Genomic DNA, 27,874 nt, shown 5'->3' with positions numbered 1-27,874 from the left:
TTTTGAATTATGTTTTATGCTAGAACTGTACAATTTTAAGTTACAAATGTGTCTTGAATTTTGATATATTTCAGTATTTAATTCATCTCTTTGTTGTTGTTAGGAGCTGAAACTACCATTTACTTTTTTAAGTGGGCATATTCATGAACTTCGGATTCATGTGCCATGGACAAAATTGGGATCGGAACCAGTTGTCATCACTATCAATACAATGGAATGCATCTTGAAATTAAAGGATGGAGCTCAGGTAAGAAATTTGATGAATGCTTTTCTAACATGGAGAGGTTGATGAGAATGGTCACTTTCTTTAAAGCCATCTGAAGAATCAGGCATGTGAAGCTGCGGGCCCTGTTATTTTCCAAGAGGCTAATGTTGTTATTCTCATCGTGGCTAGTATCTTCCTTTATGCTTATTTTAAATTCTTTATTAGCTGTAGCTATGTTCTTGCAGATGTAAAAGCTTGTTAATAGTGCTCTGCCAGAATTTTCCTATGACTAGACAAGAAATGGACTTCAAGAGGAATATAGCATCCTGTGTGCTTCAAGCTTCTGCCTCCTAAGAAGCAGTGCTGGTTGCTTGACAGCTGTGTGTGTTACCACTGAGCATTGGGCATTTTTCAAAAGATGTGTTGTTATTATTGAAGGAATGCTTTAAAGATCCTGGAGTGTAATTCTCATTTCCCTTTAGAAGTTATAGTACTTGCTTGAGTGTATTTGGAAGACTTCTTACATGTAAGGGTCTCAAAGGGCTTTTGTTTATTTGCTCACAATGATTTGTCCATTATGCTGTTTCACAGGCTCAGGAAAGATTTCCTTCTGACACAATGAAGCTGAAATATGCAGTGGCTCAATTTTGTTACATGTCTAACTTAGTTAACAAAAAGTACTTGGGTATGTTAATGTTGAACTTGTTTTTTTAGTCAGTGGTGCTCTAACTCTAGAGGGTTTTTGTGGCTTTCTTTTTTTTTTTTTTTTTTTTTTGTTAAGGCCTTGTTCACATTTCAATTTCAACAGAGTCCTCCAGTTATATTAAGGATCATGCAAAAGAAAATTTCAATTTGTTCAAAGCTCTCAAGTGTTTGGTAGGGTGCTTGATGAGTTGTTAACATTTAAAATCAATAATTAGATATGAGCCAGCAAGAACATTGGAAAAAAAATTTTCCTTTATGCTTGATATTTCTTGTAATATTCTTTTACAGTTCCAGGGCTAAAAGGCTTGGAGTAGAAATCTCTAGTCCCAGGTATGCCACCCACAAAGCATATGCTTGCATTCTGTGGTTACACTTAATCTATGTGCGTATGTGCATATACACACATCTACGCACACCAACAGCCAATGCTAAGTACTTTTCCAATGTTAAGGTAAGATTTTGAGGCCAGATGTTCCATGAGAAATGTGTTTTAGAAGCAGCAAATTGCAACTAATTATAGAAGTTGCAGAAGAAGATCTGTAGCCCATGACTTTGTGCAACCCAGAACTAATATTTAATATTGGACCATGCAGATGGCTACTGCTGGAATGATCAGATTTCCTGCTTGCATGGTATTTGAAACTTAAATTTTGTGGTGCATACAGCAAAAGGTCAAGTGTCACAAATGTAAAGCCCTCTCAAAACAATTATTTGTTACAGATGTTTAAGATTCAGAGGCAAGAAAGGATTTTTGAAAATTGCAACTGACATTTGAACAAATTATTCAGTGGTATGTACGCTCAGGAGGGTAAAATTTGGGTCTGTGCCGTAGAAGGATTACCTTTGACTAACAAGAATGTAAATGAAAACACTTTTGTGCTGTTTTCTGAGGACATGGTTTAAAAAGTTGACAGCTTGAATTTTATTTCTTGAATTACTATTTGAAAGTGTTTTATAAAAAGAAAATGTTTTGACAAATTCTTGTGTTCTAACTTCCAGTGTAACAGTGTACTTGGCTAAAACCAATTGTCATAAAAGTCTTTGTAGTCAGTGAATGAAAAACCTGAATGAAATAGAATATTTCTGTGGAAAATGGTAGAAAAATGACCTTTCATTGAATTTAGATCCAACTGGAACTGTTCTGCCAAGAACTTCATATCGGTGAAGAGCATAATTAGCAAGAAAGTTTAGTTTAGTTCTCAAACTTATTGGCTTGATCGTGCATTTCCCCCCTCAGTTGAAACTTCTAATGAGCACATGCATAATTTCACCTGAGAAAAAGTAAAGTTTCTGACCTCAACTTTGTGTATTCTTTGGAAAGGGGCTATTTCAAAGAACGTTTATTTTGATGACGTGTGGGGATTAAAATACATGGCATTGTTTGAAGCTATTGTCCAGTGGAGCCTAGAGATTTTTGTGAGCAAAAAACTCTCTCCCTTTGTATGTTTTTGAAGAGTGCCAGTCCCCGGGAATGTTTTTGTACATCTGTGCTTTATTCTGATGCTGTGTCATTGTTAGTTCAGTTTCAATGTTAGTTTGGTGGGGTTTTTTTGTTGTTTATGCTATTGCAGCATCTCCTCAGCTGATAGAAAAGTTTGGAGTAGACGGTAATGGCTCAACTTCTAGTTTTATGCTAATAATCTCCTTTTCTAAGCAGAAATGTTGTATAAGTGGTAAGTTCACCCAGTGATATACAAAATCCACAGTGTAGAGTTAGTGGTCTTTTTAGTGAATTTTGAACTTTGAGCATTTTGAAGGTAATTGCTATTCCCCTGTTTTCTGTGCTTTTTCTTCCTTTCCTTCTCTACAGGTGATACTACCACTTCTAAAACTAGAAAGTTAAATAAATGTGGCTACTTTATAAGAAAATGAAACTTAAGTCCATCAGGAACAGAACTTTGCAGTGATTAAAGTGGTGTTCTATTGAACATGCTTTGTATGTGCTGTTTTGGTTATGAATTTAGTTAATGCCAGTAATTGAAGTAGAAATTGGGTGGGAGGCATTTTGCATTACTTTTTGATATCTGTCAGCTTAATGGAACTGTGCCTGTGTTTTTGCTCCTGAATGTAATCTTATGCAGCACTGAGTTCTAAGTATGACCATATATGATGTTATAAAATTAATGAAATATGTTGGTAAGTACGATTTGAAATGTATTCTTAAGCACTTAAATGTGGCTCTGAAGTTTGCCTGACTTGTATTTGATAAGTTATGGTAATTGACTCTCATGAGACTGTTCTTCATGAGAGTTATGTATTGTTTTAGAGGATGGTTAAAGTTCTAGTATTATATTAAATCTCAGGACTTTCATCTAGAATTGAAATCCCCTTGCTAAACCTCTGTTGATGCTGTCTTTCCTCCTAGAGTTTTTCTCCTTTTTTTGTCCTGTTGGACCTTTCTTAACATTTTCCTTTTCTATCCAAATTCTTTCTTTTTTTTTTTTTTTTTTTTAAAGCTTTTTGAAATTCTTTGCTCATTTCTCTTCCCCCCTCCATGCCACAATACCTCTGTGCCCAAACCAGAGGCTTTAAATTCAGACTGTGCAAATTGGGAAGGACAAGCCTGTGTCTGTTTCTTTCACCTTCCTGACATTATAACTAACCACAAGACTAATCTTCTTTATGTTCAACCTTCAATTCTGTGGTTTTTAGTCTTGGAACTGATGCAAATGAGGAGATTCAAAGAGAAATGCAGTATCTGTATTACTGCTTCACTTTTGAGTCCTTGCCTTTAACCAGAACGCAGTGCATCAGTAATATGCTGATGTGTATGAAGATGAAAACTCTGTCTACTCCAAGGATAACTAATTATGGAATCGGGGAAGACTGTTAGATACAAGCACTTACAGGGGCACAGGGAAATCAAGTAGTTGTTTGGATCACCATACAGGCAATTAAACGCTGTTCCTTTTATGAGGCATTATGAAGGAGGTTTTGAAGGAATATAACAACTTTGTGGAGACAGTGGAGAACAGCCCACAAGCATGACTGTCAGAATAGCAGATGCATACTGTCATATTCTTATCTGAAAATCAGTAGAGACTGCCATCAAAGAATGGTCAAAGCAGAAATTGATCTTGACTGGGAAATGATTGAGATGGTAGATTGGTGTGCAGACAGGTTATGAAGGATTTTGAAAGTGAAGACAGGAGGCTTGTGTTTGATGAGGGTATAGTTATATAAAGTTTTTGCTTAGGTGGTAAAGCTAGCTCCAGGTCTGAAGCAGTGCTTTGCTGTTTTTCTCCTTCTCATCTGGCTTGTAGTAGTTTAATTGAATGTGGCTGTATGGACAACCGGTGCCATTTTCTCCGTTTGAGTGTATATGTATGCTGTTCAGTGACAGCAAAAATGTGGTAAGACTTGAAGTCAGAGGACTAACTGCCTTTATTGACCCACCTTTCTGCTTTTCATTTGCTCATGGAGAAGCTCAAGGTCTTTATTTTTAAAATATTTTCATTTGGTACTTATGCATTTGCACAGTGGTATCTTTAGTTCAGTAAATCTGATATTGAGTTTTAACACTTGTATGCAAAGTTTAAGGTGAAGATTAAATTGAGAGCTGCCCTATAGGAAGCAAGCTATGTCATCAGCTAGTTTTGAATCATAATCTCAGGTTAACAATGAATATGAAATTCATCATTAAGCAGTCAGTTCATGCTGCTTTTATTTGTGTTTTAATAGCTTAATATAACAAAGGGAATTTTATCTGTTTCTGTGTGTGTGTGCATACAAATAAGTATATATAAGTAACAAGAACAGTTTTCCCTATTACTTTTAATTAAAATAAATTCCTTTGTCTAAATTGTACTTTAAGTAGTTTAATCTTTTCCAAAGATTCAGGAAGGTTTGGCAGAGCCTTTGTTTGGGTTTTATGCCATTTTCTGTCAAGAGCTCCAGTCTGAAGAGTTCTTATGTTTTCTATGAATTGTTTCATGTGAAAAGTGCTTTAGGTAGGAGAGTCTCTTTAAAGGATATTATCTTTCTGAGGGAGAAATACCATGTCCCACAAAACTCTTGCAAAAACATTTATTAAACTTATTCTTTCAGTAGAGGAATTAGTAAAGGCAGGCTGCAAGAGCTGCTAGAGAAGGCCTTGCAGCATTTGGTTCAGACACTTGTCTTTGTATTTCCAGGGTTTTCATGTGAGTGGCTGAAGAGGAGGTACTGAACAGCTTTGCTTAAAGCTGGATTAATATTCATATGTTTTAGCCGGGCAAGCAAGAGTGACTATATAACTTACCTATTTTTTTCTACTAAGCAGTTTCATATGAAAAGACTTTAAAAGCAAGGTATCTGACATTTTAGATTGCAGTAATTCTGCTTGCAAAAAGAAGAAACTGCCTTTGCTGTGAATTTGTTCAGACACCTATGGGCACATTTCTTAATGCTCTAGCTGTAGAAGTCCTTCCACTGCCATTGTGTTGCTTCAACCTGAATAGCTGGCTTGCTTACCTAAGTGCCTGTTACCATGTTAGTAATTTTGGACAGTTTTCATGTGAATTTGTCAGCATGTTTCTTTTTGAAGTCCTTTTCAGGGCTAAGTCATGGTGATTTCAAATGTCTGAAGCTGATTACTATGAGAGGTATGAGTGGTCCCACTTGATTCCTTCTGTGCTTGTGCTGGCCCCTAGCAGAGCTTCCAACGTTGGTGTGCTGCCTACAGGCAAAGATAGAGGAGCAATCCTGACCCAATCCTAGTGCTTAGTCTGTGTGAGTGAGCCTTGCTTTTAGGTGTTTCTGCTACAGAACAAGACTTGGGATAGTAAGCACTTTCGCTTTCTGCTCCATGCAGTACTGGATGACATCTTCATTGGCAGTGCTGTACCTAGCTTCTGAGAACACCCATAGGAACAAGGCATGATAAACTGTCCCAGTATCTTCAGAATACATGTAACTGTTTATGTGAGAAGAATCTGACTAGGAGGACGCTGTTCTAAGCAGCCAAACAGTGGACAACCAAGGAAGACAGGGAAGGTATGAGTGCCCACTGTAACAGAACTTTCTGGTTATCGTAACATTTTCCCAGTTTTTTATCATGACAGTACATATGTACGTGAAAGGTGTAAACAAGTTTTCCTTTCTTTCTGCCAGCTTGTCTTCGAAACACTTTCTCCAACTGGCTGAAAATTAAATGCTATTAGAAAGATTTAAAACTCGATAGTTTCATTCATTGAAATATTTAGTCCTGCAAATGTCAACATTATATGTCTTTAAAAAGAGAAGCCAAGTACACTGTGTCAGGCATGTTTACTGTGGTAGCAGATTCAGGAACAGAAAAGCAGTCAAAAATGTAGTTGGGGCTGTGTTCTTACTAAGGAGCTCAGATTTTGAATGCAGCTCATTTGAAGAGGGATATTGTCAAAACAGTTAATGGTTGGACTCTTATGATCTTAAAGGTCCTTTCCAACCTAAATGATTCCATGATTCTAAAATCAGCCTGGTCATTATTACAAAATGTATTGAGATTGTGTAACACCAATGATTTTCGATAGTTTTTTTTATGTTCAAATGGATGCACTTTGCAAATTTTAAGTGTAATGAAGAGAGTGCAAGGCAAGGGTATGGGCTCAGTGTAGGTGTTGCAAGATAAGGAATCTGCCAGGAGCTGTGTGTGTAGTTACAGTTTTCCCTCCAGTGCTTGTAAGCAGCTGGAGCAATAGTATCTAGTTAGTAAATATTGCCTTTTCTCAGCTTCCCCATTGTTTTCTGAACAAAACCTTCTCTGTATACCTCTTTGTGGTGTAGTTCAGATCAAGTTTGTGCTTTTGAAGAAATCTCCTGGCTGCCTAGGCTTACTGTGCTTTGACCTCCATTGTGGGATGGTCTCAGAACTAATAAGCTGGATCCCTTTTGGGTGAAACTAAAAGGAAAATATACTCTAGGAGCATGGTAATTGTGCTCCAGCGGTGAACTGAAATTAATGAGAATGGTTGTCTTGTGTGAGTTGTTAATAGAATCAATACTCTGTGATCACTAGCCATGGTGTCGTCTCAGATTAAGAGCACAGTGAATCCCACTAGACCAGTTGATTTTTTTTCTCAGAAGTTGTTCTGGCTGTCTAGGTTCAGAAAGTCTGTCTAACCCACATTTAATGCCTGCTTCTCCGCTTTTCATAGTTAGCGTGTCTGTGACAGTAGCCATCTCATGAAACATCTCTTTATGGACATGATGCAAGCACCACTTTTTTTTATTTTCCCCTCTCCTCCTTTATAAAAGCACCTCTGAGAATGTGGTAAATTTGTATGTTCATCTTATCCAAGGGTTCAGGAAAAAGTTTACATGGTAAGAAAGCATAATCTAAGCTTCCAGAATGATAGATTTTTATCACTCTGTTCATTTTTATAATGATTTAAGTAGCAAACATTCTGCAAATAGTCTGGAGTTGCTCTCAGAATGTACTCTCTCTCAAACTAGAAGAAAAAGGAAAACTGTCTGTGGTAGTCAAGGAGGTCCCATATTACAGGCAAATACCAGCGCTTGATATTTACATATTTGATGTGGACAGGAGACAGCAAATTAATACTCATATCCTACTTCCAGCAGTGTCTTGAACTCTGTATAAACAGCAGAACATTTTGGTATGAGATCATTTGTCAAGAAGACTTCAGAGTAAATTGGAAGAATTTTAGGCATATGAGGATGCAGTGATAAAGAAGGTAACGGACAGAGGCAAGACTAAGCAGTGCAGCTGCACTTCAGATTGTCATCATGAAATTTCTTTCTTAGGCATGAACAAGTGAAGTCCTTATGTCCTTCCTACTGACAAACCTCAAGGTTTCATTATCCTGTGTAGATACCTCATAGTGTTGCTGCTGTTTATTTTGTTCTCCTATGTGCTGTGGAAACCTAATCCAATACTGGTAGAGAGCAAGAAGTTTCTGCTTTTAACATTTTAGAAGTCTAGCTCTAAAATTCCTGTTCTTTTGTTCCTTCTGTCCCGAGCTACCTCTTTCTAAACTGATGGTTTGCTTCAGTTTGCAAAAAATGGTTCAAGGGCAGTCTTCATAATGTAGTGCTCGTAGCTGTAAAGCTAATTTGACATGGACATATTATCTTATAGCTGCTGTACTGGTGGAGGACTGCTGTTTAAAACCGACTTTCTTCAGAAGTAATAAAGCCTGCCAACTGTTGGGGTTTTGTTGAGGTTCAAGACCTCAGGTTCCCTAGTTGCCTTGTCATGACTTGTGGTACTTTGTATCTTTTAGTACACTCATACAATTGGTTTGTTGTAGGCATATGGACTAGGCTTCTTGTGATCTATTCTAAATTGCTTTTTTTGCTTTTCTGGAATTTAAATATTTAGAATTAAAGATTATTTGGTTTTTATTACTGTTTGGCTATATTGGCTTAGACTGGCTCATTGACTTTTTAAGATGTCTGTTGTGCATTCGGAAACATGGCCTTTCCAAAGAGGAAATAACACTTTCAAGTTTTAAACAAGCCATTGCCCTCCAAAAAGACAGCTTAATTGTCCTTTAAATTTAAGGACAGAAATATATTTACTTATGTATAAACATGGGTTATATACATTAATGTTTTGATTCTTTATACGTATAAGTGCACATGAACTTCATTTTAACTCCCAGGTTTAGAGGCTGAGCTTTTTTTCAAATGCTTGTGTCGTGCTAGCTGTGTATGTCATTTAATGTATGAACTTTCTATGGGCTGTTAAACAACCCTGCAGCTGCAGAGACTGCAGCTCCAGTTTTCTTCCTTTAGCAGGTAAAGTTTGAGTTAACTGGATAGTTGCAGGATATGTACGTTTCCAAGAGAGCTCTTCTGGAGTCCTCTCTGACTTGCTGTAGTGTTCCAGGTATATTTGCAAAAGTAGGCACTTCACAATTTGTATCAGATTTATGGTGTTGCTAGCTTAGCGCAAGAAACGTGTTTGGAGCATGCCTTTTGAAGTTAGTTGGTCTTATGCAGAACATCAGTTGGAGATCTGCCTTTCTCAAGTAGCAAGAGGAAAGGATAATGTAGATAGGAGTAGTACATGGAGGAAGGCTGGTGCAAGCAAATGGACAAATGGGTTAGGTGAGAAGAGATTAAAGTCACCTGATGGATGTGAAGGGGAGAGGTGTTTTTCTGGGGTAGTGGGTAGTGGTCCTGTAAGCTTTTGTACCTTTACAGGTAATTCTAAATACATACTTTAATCAGATGAGGGTAGCATGCTTACATGAAGAATTTCATTTGTTTGCCTTGGAACACCTGACTAGCTGAGAAATCTCTCTTTTTTTTTTTTTTTTTTGTGGAACCTTGTCAGGATGCTGTATTTTGGAAAGATATAATCCTGATTTTGGACACAGAGTAGTTTTCCACATGTATGAATCTTTTGGGGAATCCTGCATAGCGCTGAATTTCTTGAATCTGTCATAATATTTCAGTTTTAGTAGTTTATTATTATTTTCTCCTATGCTTTGAAAATTATTATTATTTTTTTTTCTTCAGAGCAGATTACTAGAACACAGTTATTTCATGGGTTTGTTCTAAAATAGATGTGGATATGGGGCTTGCAGTTTTCTGGATCGTATTTCAGCAGAAATCAGTGCTTTATGCGACATGTGTTTCTGATTTGTACTTTTTTAAAGCCTTTGGCTTTTGGGCAGACACTTTTAAATTAATCTTTCACTTCCCCCTCCTTGATTTTTGTTTATTCCCTATTTTTTCTTTCTTTTCTTTCTTTTTTATTTCTAAGTTTTTTTTTCTTTCTTTTTTAAACGCTGAAAATGTGGGCTTCTTCCTTTCTACTTAGAACTCCAGTTTAGCTATAATTGTGCTTTGATATTTGGCTGTAGAAGTTGATTCCGCTTCTTTTTGTAACCTCCTCACTCTTCCATGTTAGGTCTCTTCTTCCTCTGTCAGTGTTCCCAAGTTCTGTAAAATATGATTTTGTCAAACTAGTGCAATAATATCTCAGCAGCTTTTCTCAGGCTTGTGAGTATTTTGTCTTGATTCTTGTAGTCTTTCCTTCAGTTTACTTGGCTGATGGAGCTCACTCAGTGCCTTCGATCTTGCTTCCAGCTTTAGCCTATTTCTTCCCACATGCTGGCATGTGTCTTGCTGTGAGGTGAATTGGACAATTTGCTTATCTTGCAGAAAAAAGAACCAGCCCTCAGAAGGTGATGAAGTTGCTTGATTTCTTTGTTCTGGGTTAGTGGGTTGAATTAGTTTGCTGGGTGAGCCGGTGGGGACCAAAGATGGCATACAGAGAAGACACCAAGTGTAGGAAAGGCTCAGCTCTGCTTAGCTGTGTTGTCTAAATGCATTCTTGTCTGATCAGTCTCATCGCACTAAATTATATATTGAGTGGTTATCAGCTGACCTGCTGAAGTGAATGATAGCCAATGCTTTTTTTTCCTCTTCCAAGAGTTGTCTTCTGGGACTAGAGGATATTCAAGACCTGGTGTCAGTCTGTTGTGATGCCATGTCAATGCACTCTGCAGTTTCAGCTCAATGTAGAGTGAAGGAGCAGACTGGATCCATTTTCAAAACTGAGTTGATTGAGAAATAACATGGTGAGAATTCAGAATCTCAAAATTTAGCGTTAAATCAACAAATGTTCATAAACATGTTCATAAAATTTTTCTCACTACTATCATTGTTGATGGAAAATAATTATTTTCATTTGCTGAAAATTGAAGTGTTATGAGCTTGTTGCACATGGGCTAGCGTTTCTGAAAACAAGAGCTAGATATCAATCTGTGAGACTCCCTAGAACTGGAGTATATTAAGAGTAGAGATTTGTTGGCATAGAAGCTGCAAGCCGTGCTGGGAGTATGTCCTGGCTGAAGTGTTTCACCATGTTTTAGTTGTGGAAACCTGCATGTAGTTGAGAATATTTTATTGTTATCAAATAGGGCACAAGTAACAGTCATTTTAACCCATTTCTCTCTCTGTGTCTTTCCTCCCTTCCTCTTTTATTTTTACTTCCATAGCATTCTCTAAAATTGATTCTGGTATGTGACTGTAACTTGCTACTGGCAAGTTATGTTCCATTAAAAAAAAATTAGAAATCAAATTATGTATGCCAACAGCCAGTAAAACTGTTTGACCCCCAAATATGCACATTTCTCTTTAGTCATGCACATGAAAACTTATAAACCTATACCAAATGCCAGTGTTAACAAAATCTGGATTTATTTTAACCAAAAGCAGGTGTTTGTCTCTTCTGCACAGGTAATCATGTTTCTGTGCTCATCTCTGTATGAGTTCTGTCCGGCAATACAATTTCACTTTAGTGAGCTGCCTCTTACACATTTCTTTGACACTTAACATCCATACATATCCTACTTTTGTTGTTATTCCCATTTTTTCCTGTGAAGTAGTTCAAAAGTTGACAGTTTAGCAGTGTTGCCCATGTGGAGAGGAAGAGTTTTCATCTCGGAGGAAGCTGATGTTGCTGCTTTTACTCATTTAAAACTGTAGTTCCCTATTTCCTACTTTGTTGCTTTAGATTCCCTTGCTTGGAGGATTGTGGTGTTACTTAACAAGTAAGGAAGCAGCAGACCTACTTACCTGTTGTGCTGTATGGATGTAGAAAGCTGGTTCTTTAGTTTGTGTGTGTGTATATATGTGTGTCTGTATCTATGCATACCAAAGACAGCTTCCCATGTTTTTCATTTCATTATTGCTTGATGGTAAGGAGGAACAGTTGGGACAGGAAATAGGAATAGCACGTAGTACATAGGTAAACAGTTGCTTTACATAGTCATAATTTCACTGTTATTCCACTTTTTAGTAAGGTAGTGATAGCAGTGAAGAGCTGTTTTCTGACTTTTGTGGGGAGGCACTGTCACGTATGCCCAGATGAATGGTAGTCAATGTGTATTTAACTTCGTTGCTGCCTTCCCTCAAACAAACTAAAGCAGTTTTTTCTTCTGGAGTTCTTTCATGAACTGTCTTCACATGTTTTGTAACCACTAGGAAACTGCAGACCCCAGACTGAGTATTTATACTAGTAGAGCTATATTCTAGAAAATTTACATTAAGATTGTGAATGTTATGGTTGTTTATAGATCAAATCAGCTGAATTTGCTGTGTGGAGAGAGAAGGGAAAGAAGATATGCAAGGGATTTCTAGGCTGCAAAATGAACTTGGAAACTGAATGTCAGGTTGAACTCTTGGCAAAACACCAGTTAGTGCGCTGTTGAAATGTAAATAATAGTTTTGTTCTGTACCAGCTAGGATAGTATCTAGTACTTTTTTTTTTTTCTTTGAAGTGGCTGTGCTGCTAGGGAATTGAAGGGATTACCTATAGCAAACCAACATCATAGTAAGGAAATGGATGACATAATAAGTTAAATACTGGAGTTAATGCGGTGATGACCACTGTAACTCACGTTTTAGAACTTCGGAGTACATTGTGGGTCTCAAAGCTGTGGTGGATTTGAATATGAGTACACTAGAATTGCTTTTAGTGCAGCTTAACGTGGTATGTTTCTAAAAAATAAAGTCAACAGGTTAGTAGGTAGAAAAAGCTATTACTACCTCCCGTTAACACTAGTGATTTGCATATGCTTATATATTTCAGTTGAGATTACCGGTGTTAAATTTAAACTATTTACTGTCTCTGGGATATGTATGAGTATGAAGGGTGTGTAGCTGTCTAAGTACATGAATTTTCTAAAATCAACTTCCAGTGCTCATGTTGGAGAAAACTTATCAAACTTACTGGTACCTCCAGAAAGTGACAGGGCTGTTGGCTGTTCAGGTCTTCTGGAAATTCACTCCTGACATAGGTCCCCTTGAAGATAAGTCTTTGGCTCTGTATCTCATGCTTTTAGTATCTTGCACTCCAAAGACTTTTAACCTCCAAAACACATCTGCTTTGGCAGGTCATGCATGGAGGTACAGTGGAATTTAACAAACTATTGCATTTTGAATAAACTTAAGAAAACTACTAATTGCACAACTTTGGAGTTGCTTCAGAGTGACTGTTTTGAATACAATGACACATGCTTCTGAGCTTATTAACCTTTCTTTGATACTGCCTGTCACATACAGATATGTACAAGTATATCACATCAAAATTAGCAGGGAAAATAGCACATCTTGCCAGAAATTTGTGTGTTAATACATAATGATTTTGGAAATGTATAAGTATCCTGAGTGCCAACACTTAAAAACATAATACAAATGCTGTATCTGTAAATTTATGTATTGGGAGACTATCTATGGAGACAGTTAAGAGGATGATACAAAAGTTCATCTATTTAAGGAACTGTCCTGTGGGATAGTCCTGGGTGGGTAACTAACTGAATCAGTCTGTGTTAGACAGCCAGCAGACCCGTTCCTCCCTGCCACAGTCCCTTTCCATCCTTATGGTGTGGACTAAGGCATTTGGAGAGTGGAAGCTGGCTTGTATGTTATTGATGAAACTGAATTTCAAATATAAGGCCAAGTTGCATTTGCTGTTAACATAGCTCAGGGTTCAAACCTGTACCAGCTGCTTTCAGAACAAGGTTGCCGCACCAGAAGTCTTCACTGTTCATGGTGATGCACCAGCTAGAAAAGGTTGTTTGGTTTCTCTTTTGCTGTGGTTAATTTGGTGAATTGGTAATTGGAGGTGTTGTCATGGTATGTATTCTTGAATTTTGGAAAGGAACCCATTTGCACAGGAACAGACACAGTGATTGCTGCAATACTATTGCTACAGAATTGCATTTCAGAACAGACCTTTGTTTTTTTCCCAAGTTTATAGGAAAAAAATCCCAATATTAGTCTTTTCAATACACTTTATTACTGAAAGTAGAAACCAGCAAAAGTATTTATTTACTTTAATTCTGCAGATGGGCAAGTACATATAAGAGGTGAAACTCAGATACTACAACCTCGCTGATTTATATTCCAGAAAATAGGTTTACTAAGGCAAATGCAAATAGTAACATGTAAGTGGTGTATTTCTCTTTATAAAGTACAGAGAAACTGTTCTGCTGTGTAGATACAGGTGTATAGCATAGAAAGATTAAGAGTAATCCTTGTATCTTTACTGATTTTACTTAGCTTTTTTTCTGAGCTACTTACAGCAAGGAAATGCAATGCCAATAGTCAGTGTCTTTGTTCTAAGGTATAGGGTGAAAGGATTTATATATAATTTTTGGCATAACTCCTAGAAATCTAGGGTCAGATTCTGATTCAGCTTTCCCTGGCGTGGGCCTGGAATACCTCAATTGATTTACTTTGGAGTAATTCCAGGTTTGTCCCAATCCAGCTGACATCAAATCAGGACCCTACAATCCAGCTTTGTTTCATGTAGTCGGGTGAAGAGTTTGGATTGGTATGGTTTAACAGGGAATGAGGTGAGGTAATGCATTTAAAAATATTTCCTTGGAGAGGAAGTAGTTTTTCCTCGTTTGTTGATAGATTAAAGCATAGTTAAATTTGTTGGAATGTGTTTTAGCTCCTCATTATAGCAAAACCTACTATTTCGGAGTGGGCATGATTACAGATTTTGTAGTGGAAAAAACCTGTAATTTATCCACCTTTGGTAAAAGTATCTTAAAATTCCAAAAGACAAAATACTCTTAATTCTTTCAAGTACAAAGTGTGCTCTGAAATTACAGCTTGTTCCTTCTGGAAAGTGTGGTATTTTCTCTGAAAGGGTGTGATTCAATTATAATTTATTAGATACAGTTATTGAACTTAAGCAGAAAAATTCCCTTTTTTCACCTAGTGCTTGTGACTTACCTTACAATACCGGCACTTAAAGAGTGGCTCCTGCTAAATAATTTTGATGCACAACCAATATAGATTGTGTTTTATTTTGAACACTTATGGGCAATAAACTCTATCTGACCGAGCTGCACTTTTTCCAAAAGAATGGGTATTTGTTCAGATTTAAATGTGCACTTTCTTTTTTAAGGAAGAAATCACTGTCTTACCCTTTTACAGGCCACAGATCGCCAGGGAAATTGTACCGTGCTGCTGGCAATGCCCTGGACCATCCAGCTGTCTCAGTCATCCATCTTAGTTTAACTCCCACTGTTAAATAAACACGAATTTAGCTGTAAATATTTATTTCTTTGCTTCTGGAGAAAATGGAGCAAACTTGATCTTTCTATTGAGAAATGTAATTTTTTTCTTTCTTTCTTTTTTTCTCCTCTGCTCTCTTTGGCATGTTTGTTTAGTGGTTCTGTCTCTGACTTGCTGAGAAACCCATGTCCTGAGAGCATCACCCGGGCTTACTGAGGATCCTCACTTGGTTTCCTTTACCCAGGCACCCATCAGCTTTGGACTAGTTGGTGTCTAGCAGGGCTATCTGTCAAAATGCAAAGGTCTAAAGAGCCCAGAATGCTGTAAGATGCTGTCCTTTTTCAATCTAAGTCTTTATGCATTGCACCTAACTGGAGGATGAAGAACACAAAGCTGCTTTACCCTTTTTTATTTTATATGCATTAATCATTCTTCTGGAAGATTTTGTCATGTAAAGGGCTCTATTGATTTGATTTATTTAATTTGTAAGTATTTTCAGTTAAAGCTGAAAATGCATTTTGGTTTCATGAGATAGTGGAGTGCCCTTTTTTCTTTTTTTTTTCCCCCCTTTTTTTTTCCCTTTTCGCCTGTCAGCATTATTCAGCATTTCAGGTTAGCGTAGAATTCCCTGAAATGACCTAACAGCTGCTGCAGCAGCAGTAATGTGTAATTACTTAGAATTAGGCCCAAAGCTCATTAGTCCTGGTATTTTAGAATTGTGTTGATAATTAGGGACTACTTTTCAAAGAACCACAGTGGTTTTCCATGCAGTTCTGTGAGCTGAGTGGTGTCCTGATCAATGCAATCGATGCTGCTCTGCTGTCTACTGTGGGGAGCAGTTGTGTTCCAGTCCTTTGGGTGGGTGGGCTGCTCTTAGGTTTGTTTTTTACTCCCATTGGCAAGAGAGTGTCATATTTCATGGCTTCTGGGACACTTTCTGTATGTGACTATCATCTGGATGGTGTTGTATATGTGTGTAGTTCTGCTGCCTTCTGGAAGCCTCTGCCTTCCTGCATCTCTACTGGATGCCAGGTGTTCAAGCTTTCTGCCCTGCAGTTTGTCCCTAGCAGGGCCTGATGAAGACCTGAGAAAGAGGGTGGATAAGTGTGCTGCTGACTCCATACTATTCATTCAGCCTGCTCCCGATGGTCCTCTTTCCCATATGCTCCTCAGATGTGGACAGTGACGGGGTTGTGGGGTAAACTTATTGTTCTGGCAGTGGGAAGTGGCCATCTTTCCTGGAAGCTCTTCAACCCTTTTCCCAGCATGCATTTAAATATGGGCTTATTGTATGATGGGGAGAGGCTACGAGCCTCCTAGATAAAATGGTTGTGGGGAGCAGGCTGCCTGCTCCGGTGCAGTCATCTGGTGTGCAGCTGAGGTTCTTAGGAGAGGGGGGCAAAGGGAACAAGCTAGATGAATTGTCCTGCCATACAGCATATGGCCTGTGGGCTATAGGTTGTTCATCCTAGATATTTGCTTACAATCATGAAGAACATTAAGTTTTTGCAGTAAAACTCTAGAAAAATACTTAACAGCATGAGAAAAATCTGCTTAAGCCACAGTGAACTCTCTAATTCTTTTTACCAGCCTTCCACAAGGAGGGAGCATCTGGTGGACAGAATAGATCAGAGTCCCAAGTGCATATGTTAGTGGTTTCATTGTCATCAACAGACATTACATTTTTGTTGATTTATTTTGTGCAACGAATAAAACTTCATTTCCTGCTCTGTTAAGGATGTTCTACTTTGCTTGACTTGTACAAAAATGAGCTATGGTTGTATCCGTATAAAAGTTGAAAGCAATTGGGTGGCATGGAGTTAAGTGGACATCTTTTTTTATCTACTTATGCGTATACAACAGTTCTTTTCATCTGAAGCCCTCTGGTTGTTGATGATGCTAAATCTTCTGCAGTTAACTTTCCCTCCTAAAGACTGTTATCTAAAGGTCAAGATACTCTCATCCTTTCATCATTTATTACATATCTAAGAGTATTCCACTCATAAATGTGGCTTATAAAACTGTGGTTTATTACTCATATACTGATTGTTTAAGCACTTCTGTTCTCAGTAAAGTAAACCCAAGTGAACTGTGCATATAGTTGTTGGAAAAGCTGAGATTCACTTCTATCAGTGTCTGTATGACCCAAATTAACTTGAAAAAAGAGCATGCTACAGCTGCACAGTCAGTTTACTTTTGACATTTTTGATGAAAACATAATTTCTGCAAAATGATGTTTTCTTTCTAGTGAAATACTAATGTTTTTAGCCTTTCTTTCTCTTTTGTCTTGAAAAAAAAGGAACAAGATACTGAGTTTGGAAGAACATAGTGCAGTATCTTCCTGGTTGTCAAAGCAGGACCCTCACATTTTTGGGACTGTTCAGTATTGAGTTGTATCTAATTAAACTGCTGCTTTTTTGTGACTTGTAGCTTGGATGTCTGGTTCTCCATTCTGGACTGTGTTTCTGGCTGTGATTCCTCAGAAGCATTGCCGTTGGCTTCTTCACTGAAGTGCCTAATAAAGTACAGGAGTCCTGTGGCTACAGTGCACCACCAGGGAGATGTTCTTTTGGAGAGCTGGACACACCCAGAGCTAGTGTGTCTCATGGCCACGTTTCACTTCAGGTGGATGGTTTTTTGGTGTGTGAAAAGAGCAGAATATTTTGATCACACAAAGTAAAGTTGTGTTGCTTTCAGGAATGTTGGAAAACTTTATTTGAAACAGAAATACCAAAATACAGTTTTTTAGAAATCTGAAAGTAAACTTTGGTGCTTCCAATGAAATGATTTTTCTCCCACCAGTTTTCATCTTGATCTAGTACTAAAAGCAGCTATCAAGGTAATGAGACCACAGAGGCCTGACTGCACTGAATTGGCCAGTGTTTTAGTATTTGGTGAGGAATGGACTTGCTTCAGTATTGCTGGCTGATGAGTGTTCATCTTCCGTTTGGCCATGCTGGACCTGGCTAGAGGTTGATGATTCTGGCCCACAGATTCTTAGTTTGGGGTGCAATTATATGGTTCTGACTCTATTTGAGCGTAAACTACAGCTAATTTGAAACTAATGCTTTGTGTCTTAATCCATTGTTAAACCATTCTGATGATTATACTTATACCAAGATCTTATCCAGTCCTTGGCACCAGTGGCACTGATACAAGTCCTGTGTGTGTTGCTTGCTCATAGAAGATGAATCCCAGCTCTTGAAGTAATTTTTTACAATCTGCTGACACTGGTATTTCATGATTTCTGATTTAGTAGGCTTCTGAGCTCTCCTGAGCAGAGAGCAATCTGATGCACTCCTTTTTCATCTTTTGTGGAAAAGAACTGGGAGGCAGTTTGCTGGTTCTAGAACAAAGGATGGGTAGCGCCACAAGGAGTGAGAAAGCTGTGGGGATTGCTGCTAACAGTTCTGAAGAGATCCCTTGCCTGTGAGATACCACTGTAACATGAAGGAAGCGTGGTCTGGTAGGACTGAGCTTTTATGAGTGGTGGTGCCCTTCCTATTAAACTTTGTCCTGTCCTGCTCTGCTTGAAGACAGAGAGCAGCACCACACACATTGTGTTCCTTTCCTGCTTACTCCCTTGTTTTAAGTACTCTTCCCTCCCCACCCCCCTCTTCTAGTGTTTTTGACTTTTGCTCATTTTTTGATGCCTGACCTGTGACTTTTGCCCATCTAAAATGTCTGGTGTATGAAACTTCACATTTTATGAATACGTAATATTCTTGGATATCTGTATCTGGTTCAAAATCTTAATACTGATGATACGTGGTGTATTTAATGTGTAGGATGTTTGTATTTTATACTATTGTTTTTTCATTTGAAGAAACACATTTTAGACATATATAATAATAATAATCTTGTGTAGGCAGAAAGCAAGAACATATTTAAGTGGAGTGTTCTGCTATTTTCAGTGTTTATCTCTGCCTCTAGGGAGACATGTAACGCTTTCTTAAGTGATTTCATAAAAGTAACCTTATGAACACATTCAGGTTATAATAGCATAAAAGCTTCCTTTGTACATGATGATTTTTTTTTCATTGTTGAACACTGTTACAAAGAATTTAACTGTCATATGATCCTGTCAACTGTGCTGGCTTGATATAAATTCTTGCAAAAATCAGTATCTTTTTGGTATTTATTTCTGTTCTTGAATATAAATTCAAGTGTTCTGTCATGTTTACTCTTGTTATTGAATAAGAAATGGTTTTGTTCATGCAAGGTTATCTTCTCTCTGCAATTTAAGAAACAGAAGTACATTCTTAAATATACATTCTGCCTTTGCTCTTGTTTTGGTTCTCTACAACATGTGGCCTGTTCAAAAAGAAACAGAGGCTTAATCTGTGTCCTGTTCTGCTTCTGAAAGGCACCGTACACGTGAAAGCAAATACATGAAATCAAGAAGCACTGTACTTCAGTATATACAGATTAATCAGTAATGATTCTAAATGAACAACAGATGAGTCTTGCATGGTGTGGAGATTTCTTTTATTTGTGCCTGCACTACAGTTTCAAATCTTGTGTCAGAAATGGTAGGAGGGCAGGCAGGAAGATGGGAAATGGAGAACAGGGATGCTTATTGACATCCAGGTCAGCCCACACATGTAAGAGTTTGGTCGGTTTGAACATTTTCAGAATGATTCTTAAGCTCTACTGCCTGAGATATCTCGTATGTTTCAGCTTTCTACTTATCACTTACTTCAGATCACCACTTGCTGTGCTACTTGCTACTCTGTAAGATGCTGTTCTCCACTTGAGCTATTTTCTGTTGCCTGAGCTTATGCTTTGCCTTTCTGAACTTCCCTTCCTCGCTTTAACCACCTCTCTCGCTTAACAAACCCATAATGCTTCAATTGCTGCTTAATTTTGAATGTTAATATAGACTTATTGGAGCTATTGCATAATTTATTTTGCCTTAGTTAAAGGAGTGCAAGACCTGAGTTTTGGAAAGAGTTAATGTATTTTGTATACAAGTAGCGTATAAGCATGCTCCCCATCAGAAAGCCAGGCCTCAGAAGCTTGTCCTGCAGTCCTGTACCAGTTTCCATAAATATTTGTTTGATTCAGAACCCTGATCTAAACTAGGCTGAAAATTAGAATAGCAACTAATTAGAGGACAAAGGTAGTTTTTATCAGTTTACAGTATTTGGAAAAAATACTGTAAACAATTTATTTCTTAAAGATTAACAAGTGCCTATCTGACAAAACCAGTTATACAGTACTGTCTTTTTGAGTTTAAATTTATACAATTAAAAAAATCAGATTTGGATTCCATTAGAATAGCTCAATCCCTTTAATAGATTATTTGGATGAATCTCATAATTTAATGAATCAAACACTTGAACAATTTCTTCTGGGAGTTTCAAAGTATTTTCATTTGGCTTGGTAAGCAGAAGTGGTGTGCATAGAGTTTTCTGATGTAGGTTTTTTTTTTTTCTGACAGTAAAAATGCAAATAGTAGTAGTCTTTATTGCACTTCTGTTTATAGATAGAGCCATTTATAAACTCTCCCTTGATAAAGTTTTTAATGAAAACCAGTTTATTTTAGGAAAAATTGCCTTTTCTTCATCCTCTTGGGAATGCTACCCTTGTCCTGTTTTTCTATTTGTTCTTTTGGGAACTTTCATTTCTAAAAAAGTTATTCCATGAAGTGTTTAAATATTTGATGTTTTGCCCAAAGCTTCTTATATATAAGTCTATGATTCTATAAAACTACTTACATATTTTCACTAGAATGTTAAATATTTAAGACTGAAGTCAATTCATGACTGGAATGTCATGCCTCTTCTTATGATCCGTTTTCTTAATTGAGTCATTGCTTTTCCAGTCTCTTAATTAAAATAATCCGTTTCATGGGAACATAGTTATATACTTCATTTAACATGTTACAGAACAGTGATATGTAATATGCATTTAAATATAAATTTAAATTACAATAACAATGTAAAATGCAAACACTTTTCTACACCATTATCTTTTTTTGCTATAGTCTGAGACTTGTAGAAAAAATTTATTGGCAGTAATGTAGCTTGTGATTTGGCAGAAAGAGGGTTCACAGTGTGGTTTTCGATGTGTGGGTTTTTTCTTCTTTTTTTTTTTTTTTGTGTGTGTGTGAGGCTGCAGATAATATGTTTCCACATGTTGTGAGTTACATTGTCTGCTCAGTAAATCAGTTCTTTTGCTCCCTTGTAACAGCAGCTGTGACAAACTTCTAGCAGCATGTAAGTTGTTGGAAAAAGTCCCTAATGAAACTGGTAAGTTAACCAAACTTCAAACTAGTCTCTAGTACATGTACACATTCAGAGATGATACTCACTGGGGCTTAGTCTCTATTATATAGAAACTAGCTGCCTGTTGGCGTTTGCTGTGTAGATAGCTAAATTTCTTTCTTGCTTGGACCAAGCACTGACTATGTAGGTTATGCAGATGGCTTCTTGTTGCTACAGGGTGTAGCGTTTAAGGTGCTGTGGGAGATCTACTTGAGGACAGCAGTGTTGCTGCTTCACTGTCCTTATGGTAGCAGCTGATAAGTCTGCAAAGCCCCTGGCTCCCAAGGTCGGCCATCTCATCCGTTGCCGTCCACAGCCCTTCCCTCACCTCGTGTGTGGCCCAGCAGGTTCCCTGGTTGTCAAAACTCATGTGTAGTTCAGTAGCTTTACCCAGTGTGTTTCATTGCTGCAATACGTATTGCTCTTAATTAATGCAGTTCTGAAACCAATAGTTTGGTTGCCCAAAGATTAATTTGAAAATATTTAGCCATTCTAATTTCCTACTTAGCAGTGGCATCTGCACAAAATGCCATGCGAGTAGCAGGTAGTTTCATGATTCTCTGGAGGGCATGGTTTGCTACAGCTGGTTTTGCTGCACTCTTATTCAATAAAATGTTTTACTGAATATCTCATAACAAGCTGCTCTTACACAGTCATGGTGGTATTTTGTAATATACCTACAATAATCCACCTGCATGGATTTTAGCAAAAGGTTTAATCTTCCCCCGCTGCTGGCCTCCTCCTACCTCCCCACTCTGAATTGGAGAATGTCCCAAACTCTGTGTGAAAGATAATACTGGGGCAAAGTAACTCAGAAACTCAGGCTACTTCCACCTGAGAAAAACAGCTTCTTCCTCGAGAAGGGGTAGGGGGAAGGGAAAGACCAACCTTGCTAGGTATGTAGAGTTAAGAAACATGCCTTTCATTGCTTATCTAAAATGCTTGAACACAGTGTCTTTATTCTATTTATATTGTCTTACATGGTCCTGTTTTACATCAGGAACAACTAGATGTATCTGAGGTGCATACGGGCACGTAGTTTCTGAATATATTGTGCCGTGGGATATTCAGATGGTTTAAAAGGTAGTCATCTAAACAACTGTACATTAGTATGGGAAAAAACCTGTTTCCAATAACTTTTTTATAGATCTTGCAGTATTTAATATACATCTAGTAATAGCTGTGTATGTAATTGTCTCTATATGATCAAAATCAATTATCGGACATACTTTTACATTCAGATGCCAAATTAAAATTTACTGTCAAATGTGAGTGAGGTTTCTTTTTCCATTTAATAATGCTGGTACTAAGATTTACCGCTCTGTGTGTAGTTCAACTTAGTATGTTGTAGTTGATTGAAGTATTGCTGTGAGATGCTTATGGGAATTTTTTCATGCTAGTTGGTTTGGCTGTTGTTCAGAGAGCTGTTTTCATAACTTCTTCCAAACTATTTTGGTAAACTTACAGATCTTGCATATAACAAGCCATTTAGTAAATTTTAGTCCCTTTAAAATCTTGCAGGGAGACAATCACGCATTTGAGTTTTATGTAGCAAAAGAGATATCTCTGAAAGAATAAGGGCAATGTCTACTACTTTTTTTTTCTTGGATTAAGCCAGGTGACTGGCCATGCTGTGACTCACACTCTTTGGTGAAAGTTGTATTTCTTGTGTATTAAAGATGCTGGTTTTAAGGAGCATTTTGGTTTTTGTTTCTACCACTCTGCTTTCTTGTTCCGATTGTCTTTTGTCATCTTTGTCATACTGTCCCACCTCCATTTCTGATCATCTACTAGTCTGTCCTTTTTGGCACTATTCAGTAGTCAACATTGGAGTAAGTAATTGTTGAAGCAGCTTTCTACCATCCTGGATGAATAGGCTTTTAAGATTAACAGGAGCTTTTAGATTATCTAATCTGATTTTTTTATAAAAAGGTGTCTATAAATTAACTAATTTTCCTTGATCTTTAGGGCTACAATATATCAGGTTTCTTCCTTGGGCTAACATGGCACCCAAAAAATTAGTTTGGTACCTGAAAGTTTTTCTTGGGTAGACTTATGAAGGATTTTTTTTTTTTTTTTTAAACTTGATCAGCATGTTTTCAGGGCTAGCAGCCCTAGGAAATTGCACATCTCTGGCCTTGTTAATGCGCACTTGGAAGTACAAGAGAGAACTTCAACTTGGTGATACAATGATTCTCCCTGATGTATATACCTCCACGTGGCTGGTGCTCTCCCAGGTGCATGTTCTGGGCTAATGGCGCTTGCAGCAGGGGTACATGAGACTCTAGGGTGGAAGGCAGAAATAGAGTACATTCTTCCCTTTCCCTCATTAGGAAGAGGAGGAGGATTTAATGTGCAGAACTTGTTATGGAGGTTGGGACCCTGTAATTTGACAAATTTAACAGTAGTAAACATAGGAAAGGACTCAACTGGACTAGTGGTCTGTCACTGGCGCATACTTTATGAAATATTTCGCAAAATGAGCTATGTTATCTTTTGGTTTCATGAATATGGTTGGATGGACGGACTTAAGCATAGTGGAGTGTATTAAGCCAAGTGTAACATTTGCATGGGAGCAGTGAGAGAGACAGAGAATAAAGGGGGTGGGGACCAGAAAAGAAGTGCCGAGTATGCTGGTGCTTCTTGAGTCCTCTGGGATGTGATGTGCACCATGTATTTCTGCATATTTGTTTCCTTAGCACTGTGTGGAACATATGCAACTTTTACACTGGATAAGCAGCTCTTGTGGATTTTTTGTTTAATTCAGCTGAAAAGCCATGCTACTTTTCAGCACTTGCTCTTCCGTTCCTGCAGTATTCTGTCCATCATGCTGCTGATGCAGCAGTCAGCAAAAATTCCTTTTGGAGGCTCTCTGTGGTGCTTTTGAAGACTTGAAGTTGAGGTTAGAGCAGCTTAAAATATTTTCGTGAGGATTTAATCTTGTTCAAAAAACCTACAACATACAGGTGCGTGAGAGAAATGTTCCTGTCATCTTTGGCCATTTGCCCTTTGGGATAGAACCCAAAGCTACTGTGAAGAGTTACTCTATATTGTTGCTTTCTGCAGCTGTAAATCAGAATTGCTAAGGAAAGAGTAAGAAGGTGCGGTACCCTGAAACTTGGTAATTCCCAGCCTTTTTTATGTGTGATTCTTCAGTAGCATTGAAGTGCTTTCCTGCTTCTAGGAATGTGTAAATAATCAAAGTGGTCACTGTTCATAAGTATCTTGATGCAACCCCTTGAAAAATCAGTGCTGTGCACCTTATTTAAACATACCAATGAGAGGTAACAAATATTATTTCATCAGTGATTTACATTAATCAAAGCTCACTGAAAGTGAAAAGCTAGTGTCTCAGTATTTTGACTCATCTTTAGCGCCTAATTACAGTGCAAAGCTTTTATTCTAAAACAAATCCCAGTTGGCCCTATAATGTAGAAACAAGAGAAATGTGTTTAGAGTCTTCTCCTATCTCACGTCAAGCCTGTTAGGTTTTGAGACATTTAGTTTTTGATATGTTTGGAGCTTAAGAAGTGTTCAGTCTCATATCAGAAAAATGTAATATTCAAAATCCAAATACATGTAAGTAACTATTTTGGTTGTGATTGACCTAAAATGTTGTAGTGGTGAGGATGGTTTGCATTTTAAAAGAAAAATCTAAGCCTCTGCTTGGTTTTCTAAACCTAGTATATTCTTGTGTAATAAATAAATAAGTATGGTTAAACTGTATATTTTTAGCACTGTTGTTTTATAGACTAAAAAAGTCTATAATATCTATATATTCTAAAAACCTGATCAAGCGGGGAAATGTTTCACATTGAAGTGTAAACCTGAGTTGTGGGGAAAAAACAAACCAGCCAAAGATCTTTAATTTATAGGGGTAATTAAGAGTAGTTATAGATGTTCGTTATAAAAGTAACAGACAAAAAATATTCTCCCTGAATTACAACATATACCACATGCAAAGCTTTTGATTAAATGCAAGGATATTTTTCTAGTAAAATATAAAATTGTGAATACCACAGATGAATATCACTTATTTGATAATTCTCATGGAAAACATTTTCATACACTGTTTTGCAAAGCCAAGTGCAGGAACACAGATTACTCATTGAAAATGTTGTACTGTATTCAGGCCATCTGTGGTTTTTTTTTTTTTTTTTCCCCTTAAATTTATTTTGCAGACAGAATCTAGGGGAAAAACTGCATAGTATGAGTTTTGTCCGTGCAGATATGTATGGGACTCTTTTGTTTGTGGAAGTAGTTGTAATGTCTTAATAGGTAATGGTATTAGATATCTGACACTTTAAGCAAAAATTTATAAATGTATACTATATGTATACATACACAAACTCATAATATACATAAATACATATCAGTTTAGCTATAAGTATATCCACATATATGTGTATGTATATTAATCTGTTTTTATATACTACACTGATGAACATTGCCAAAATACCTTCATGAAGTAATCTTTCTTGGGAAGTAGTTAAAGACTGTGATATAGCACATTTGCACATAGGAGCAGAGGGTATGTGATGGGCAAGTGTGCACGTAATGTGATTATAATCCAGGCGCAAAAGAAGAGCAGAGGTGGAAGCATCCTTGGGTTTTGAGATGTTACACGTGACATGTTAATTTTTAGTTGGAAATGACATTTTAGTAAGCTGCATCTGTATGTCTAGAAGTATTCATAACTTATTTGTAGATGAGTTTGCCGTTGACGCTTGTGATGTAAAAATTTATAAGGAGTTTAGATGATAGCACTGTGACTAGTGTTATTTTTGTCAGCTAGAGTTTTTATGAAAATAAAAGGATATATACAATTTATTACTTTCCAATATTCTGTATCATGATTTGGCATGAAGTTTTGGCTTCATAATATAGGTGCTCTTTGTTCTTAATCTATATTGTTACTACTTTATTTTTCAGAGAACTGCTAAAACTCACAGGTTATCTATCTCCAGTATTGCATCTCTTATTTTTTTTTTAACCATTGCATTGAAACTGCAACTTTTAAATCGTATTTTAAATTGATTTTTATATTGCTTTTTATATTTAAACTATATTTGTTCATCCTAATGCTTGTAGAGTATGGGATAGTTTAAAAAAAGACTGCATGTGGACAGAAAAAGGCTGTTCATAATTTGGCACAAATGCTTGCCTTCATGTAAGTGTCCCTATGTGCTTCCACAAAGGGAGCAGGATTAGGGTGAAGTTCTAACTGCTGGTTCATGTTTCTAAAAACACATAGAAAGTCACAATATAGGAAACACAGTTCAGTATATCTAAAAGACGGATATTTAGATAACATAGTCATACAATGATTAGAGACTTATATCCATATGATGCACTGCCACAATCATGTTCTGTGGTAACTTTCTTGATATGTACTGTATTGTCTATTTGTAGTACAGCTTAGAAACGGATTTTGAGGCTCACATAGACATAAAAGGACTATTTAAGCACTCGACACTTCAATATTTGTTCAGTATGAAGTGAAGGTGTGTGGTTCTTTGCATCCTGGCTTCTTGACCAGGAAATTTGGAAATAACGATGTGCCATCCTGTTAGCTATATGAATGCTAGATGCATTTTTTTTCTTATCAAGTATAAAACAAATACTTAATCTCTTTGTGCAATGAATCACAAACTTGTGTTCTTCCCCCAACAGTAAATCTCGAAAGAGCAGCTCTCAGAGTAAGTTGACCACGCTTATTCAAGATTTCAGAAAAAAACATTGCTCAAACTGACATGTTTTAAAGCTTTATATTTCCAGAGCACTTTAACAATATGTATGTATCAATACTTTATGTTGAACAAACATAGTTTTTAAAATTTTATTTGTTTATTATTTTAATGGTGTATAGGACTTATTCAGAAGTGATAGTTGCGGAGTCCAACTTTGTAGGCACAGGTATGATATAGCTCAACCTATTCTGTGAGATGTGGGGTAAATATTTGGTCCATAGGCTGTTTGAGGGGGAAGGAGGGGAAAGACAGTAGTGAGGAGTCCTGCCTGGAAAGAATAAGTGGAGGGTGTCTGTGGTGGATTCAGGAGTGGATGGACTATGGTCTGTGCCACAGGAGGGTGCTAAAACATGAACCTGGTCCCTGGGTGATTGCCATGGGTGGACAATCCTGGATTGTCTTAGTCCTTAAGTTTTTGTTATTACCTAAAATTCACATCAAGACTTTTTTTGTAAAGTGAGGGATTTGCCTTCTGAATAATGGAATTATCTGTTGCAACTGCTCTTCAGGACTGCAGATGAAAAGCATCAGTCAAGGAAAGCTCTCTTTTCATTTGGTGTGAATGCAGTTGCACTTAAATGAATTTATAGTGTTGTGGGTAATATACTTTAAGTTAGCTTTTGAAGAAGCTAAAACTATCCAGCATCCCAACAAATACATAACATGTAAAATAATAAATGTTAGAGAAACATGAATGAGTTGATGATTTAACGGTGTGTTACCTGTGATTACTCATGTCAAATTTATAAAACACATTTCTTAATGTAAATGAATTGATAAACCTGATGAATTATAAATTTAAGAGAATATCTTTTGTGAGTTTAGCTTTAAATATATTCCTTGGCCTGTGTTATTCAGTAGTTTTGTTACAGATGATGTTCCGTGTTTTGATTTGAAACAAGATACATTATTTTTTTCTTCCACACTAAATCCTCCCTGAGCTTTCCTGCTTGGCATTATATGAGATTAGAGGA

General features: G+C 37.1%; 1 protein-coding gene across 10 annotated transcripts in view; it reads left to right on the top strand.

Moving 5' to 3' along the window:
• Positions 1-27,874, top strand: part of VPS13B (vacuolar protein sorting 13 homolog B (yeast)) — a 484,692-nt gene that overhangs the window by 8,452 nt on the left and 448,366 nt on the right. For 7 of the 10 annotated variants that reach the window (XM_010577053.1, XM_010577052.1, XM_010577051.1 and 4 more), the window contains exon 3: positions 104-247. In XM_010577053.1, the coding sequence (XP_010575355.1) occupies positions 104-247 (144 nt within the window). Of the gene's footprint in view, positions 1-103; positions 248-796; positions 891-27,874 lie in introns of those variants that run through there. The other 3 variants (XM_010577055.1, XM_010577054.1, XM_010577056.1) reach the window with 2 other exon arrangements.

The sequence above is a fragment of the Haliaeetus leucocephalus genome, unplaced genomic scaffold (assembly GCF_000737465.1).
Source record: "Haliaeetus leucocephalus isolate CR32 unplaced genomic scaffold, Haliaeetus_leucocephalus-4.0 Scaffold555, whole genome shotgun sequence".
Taxonomy (NCBI): Eukaryota; Metazoa; Chordata; class Aves; order Accipitriformes; family Accipitridae; genus Haliaeetus; species Haliaeetus leucocephalus.
This window is presented reverse-complemented; position numbering and strand designations above follow the sequence as displayed.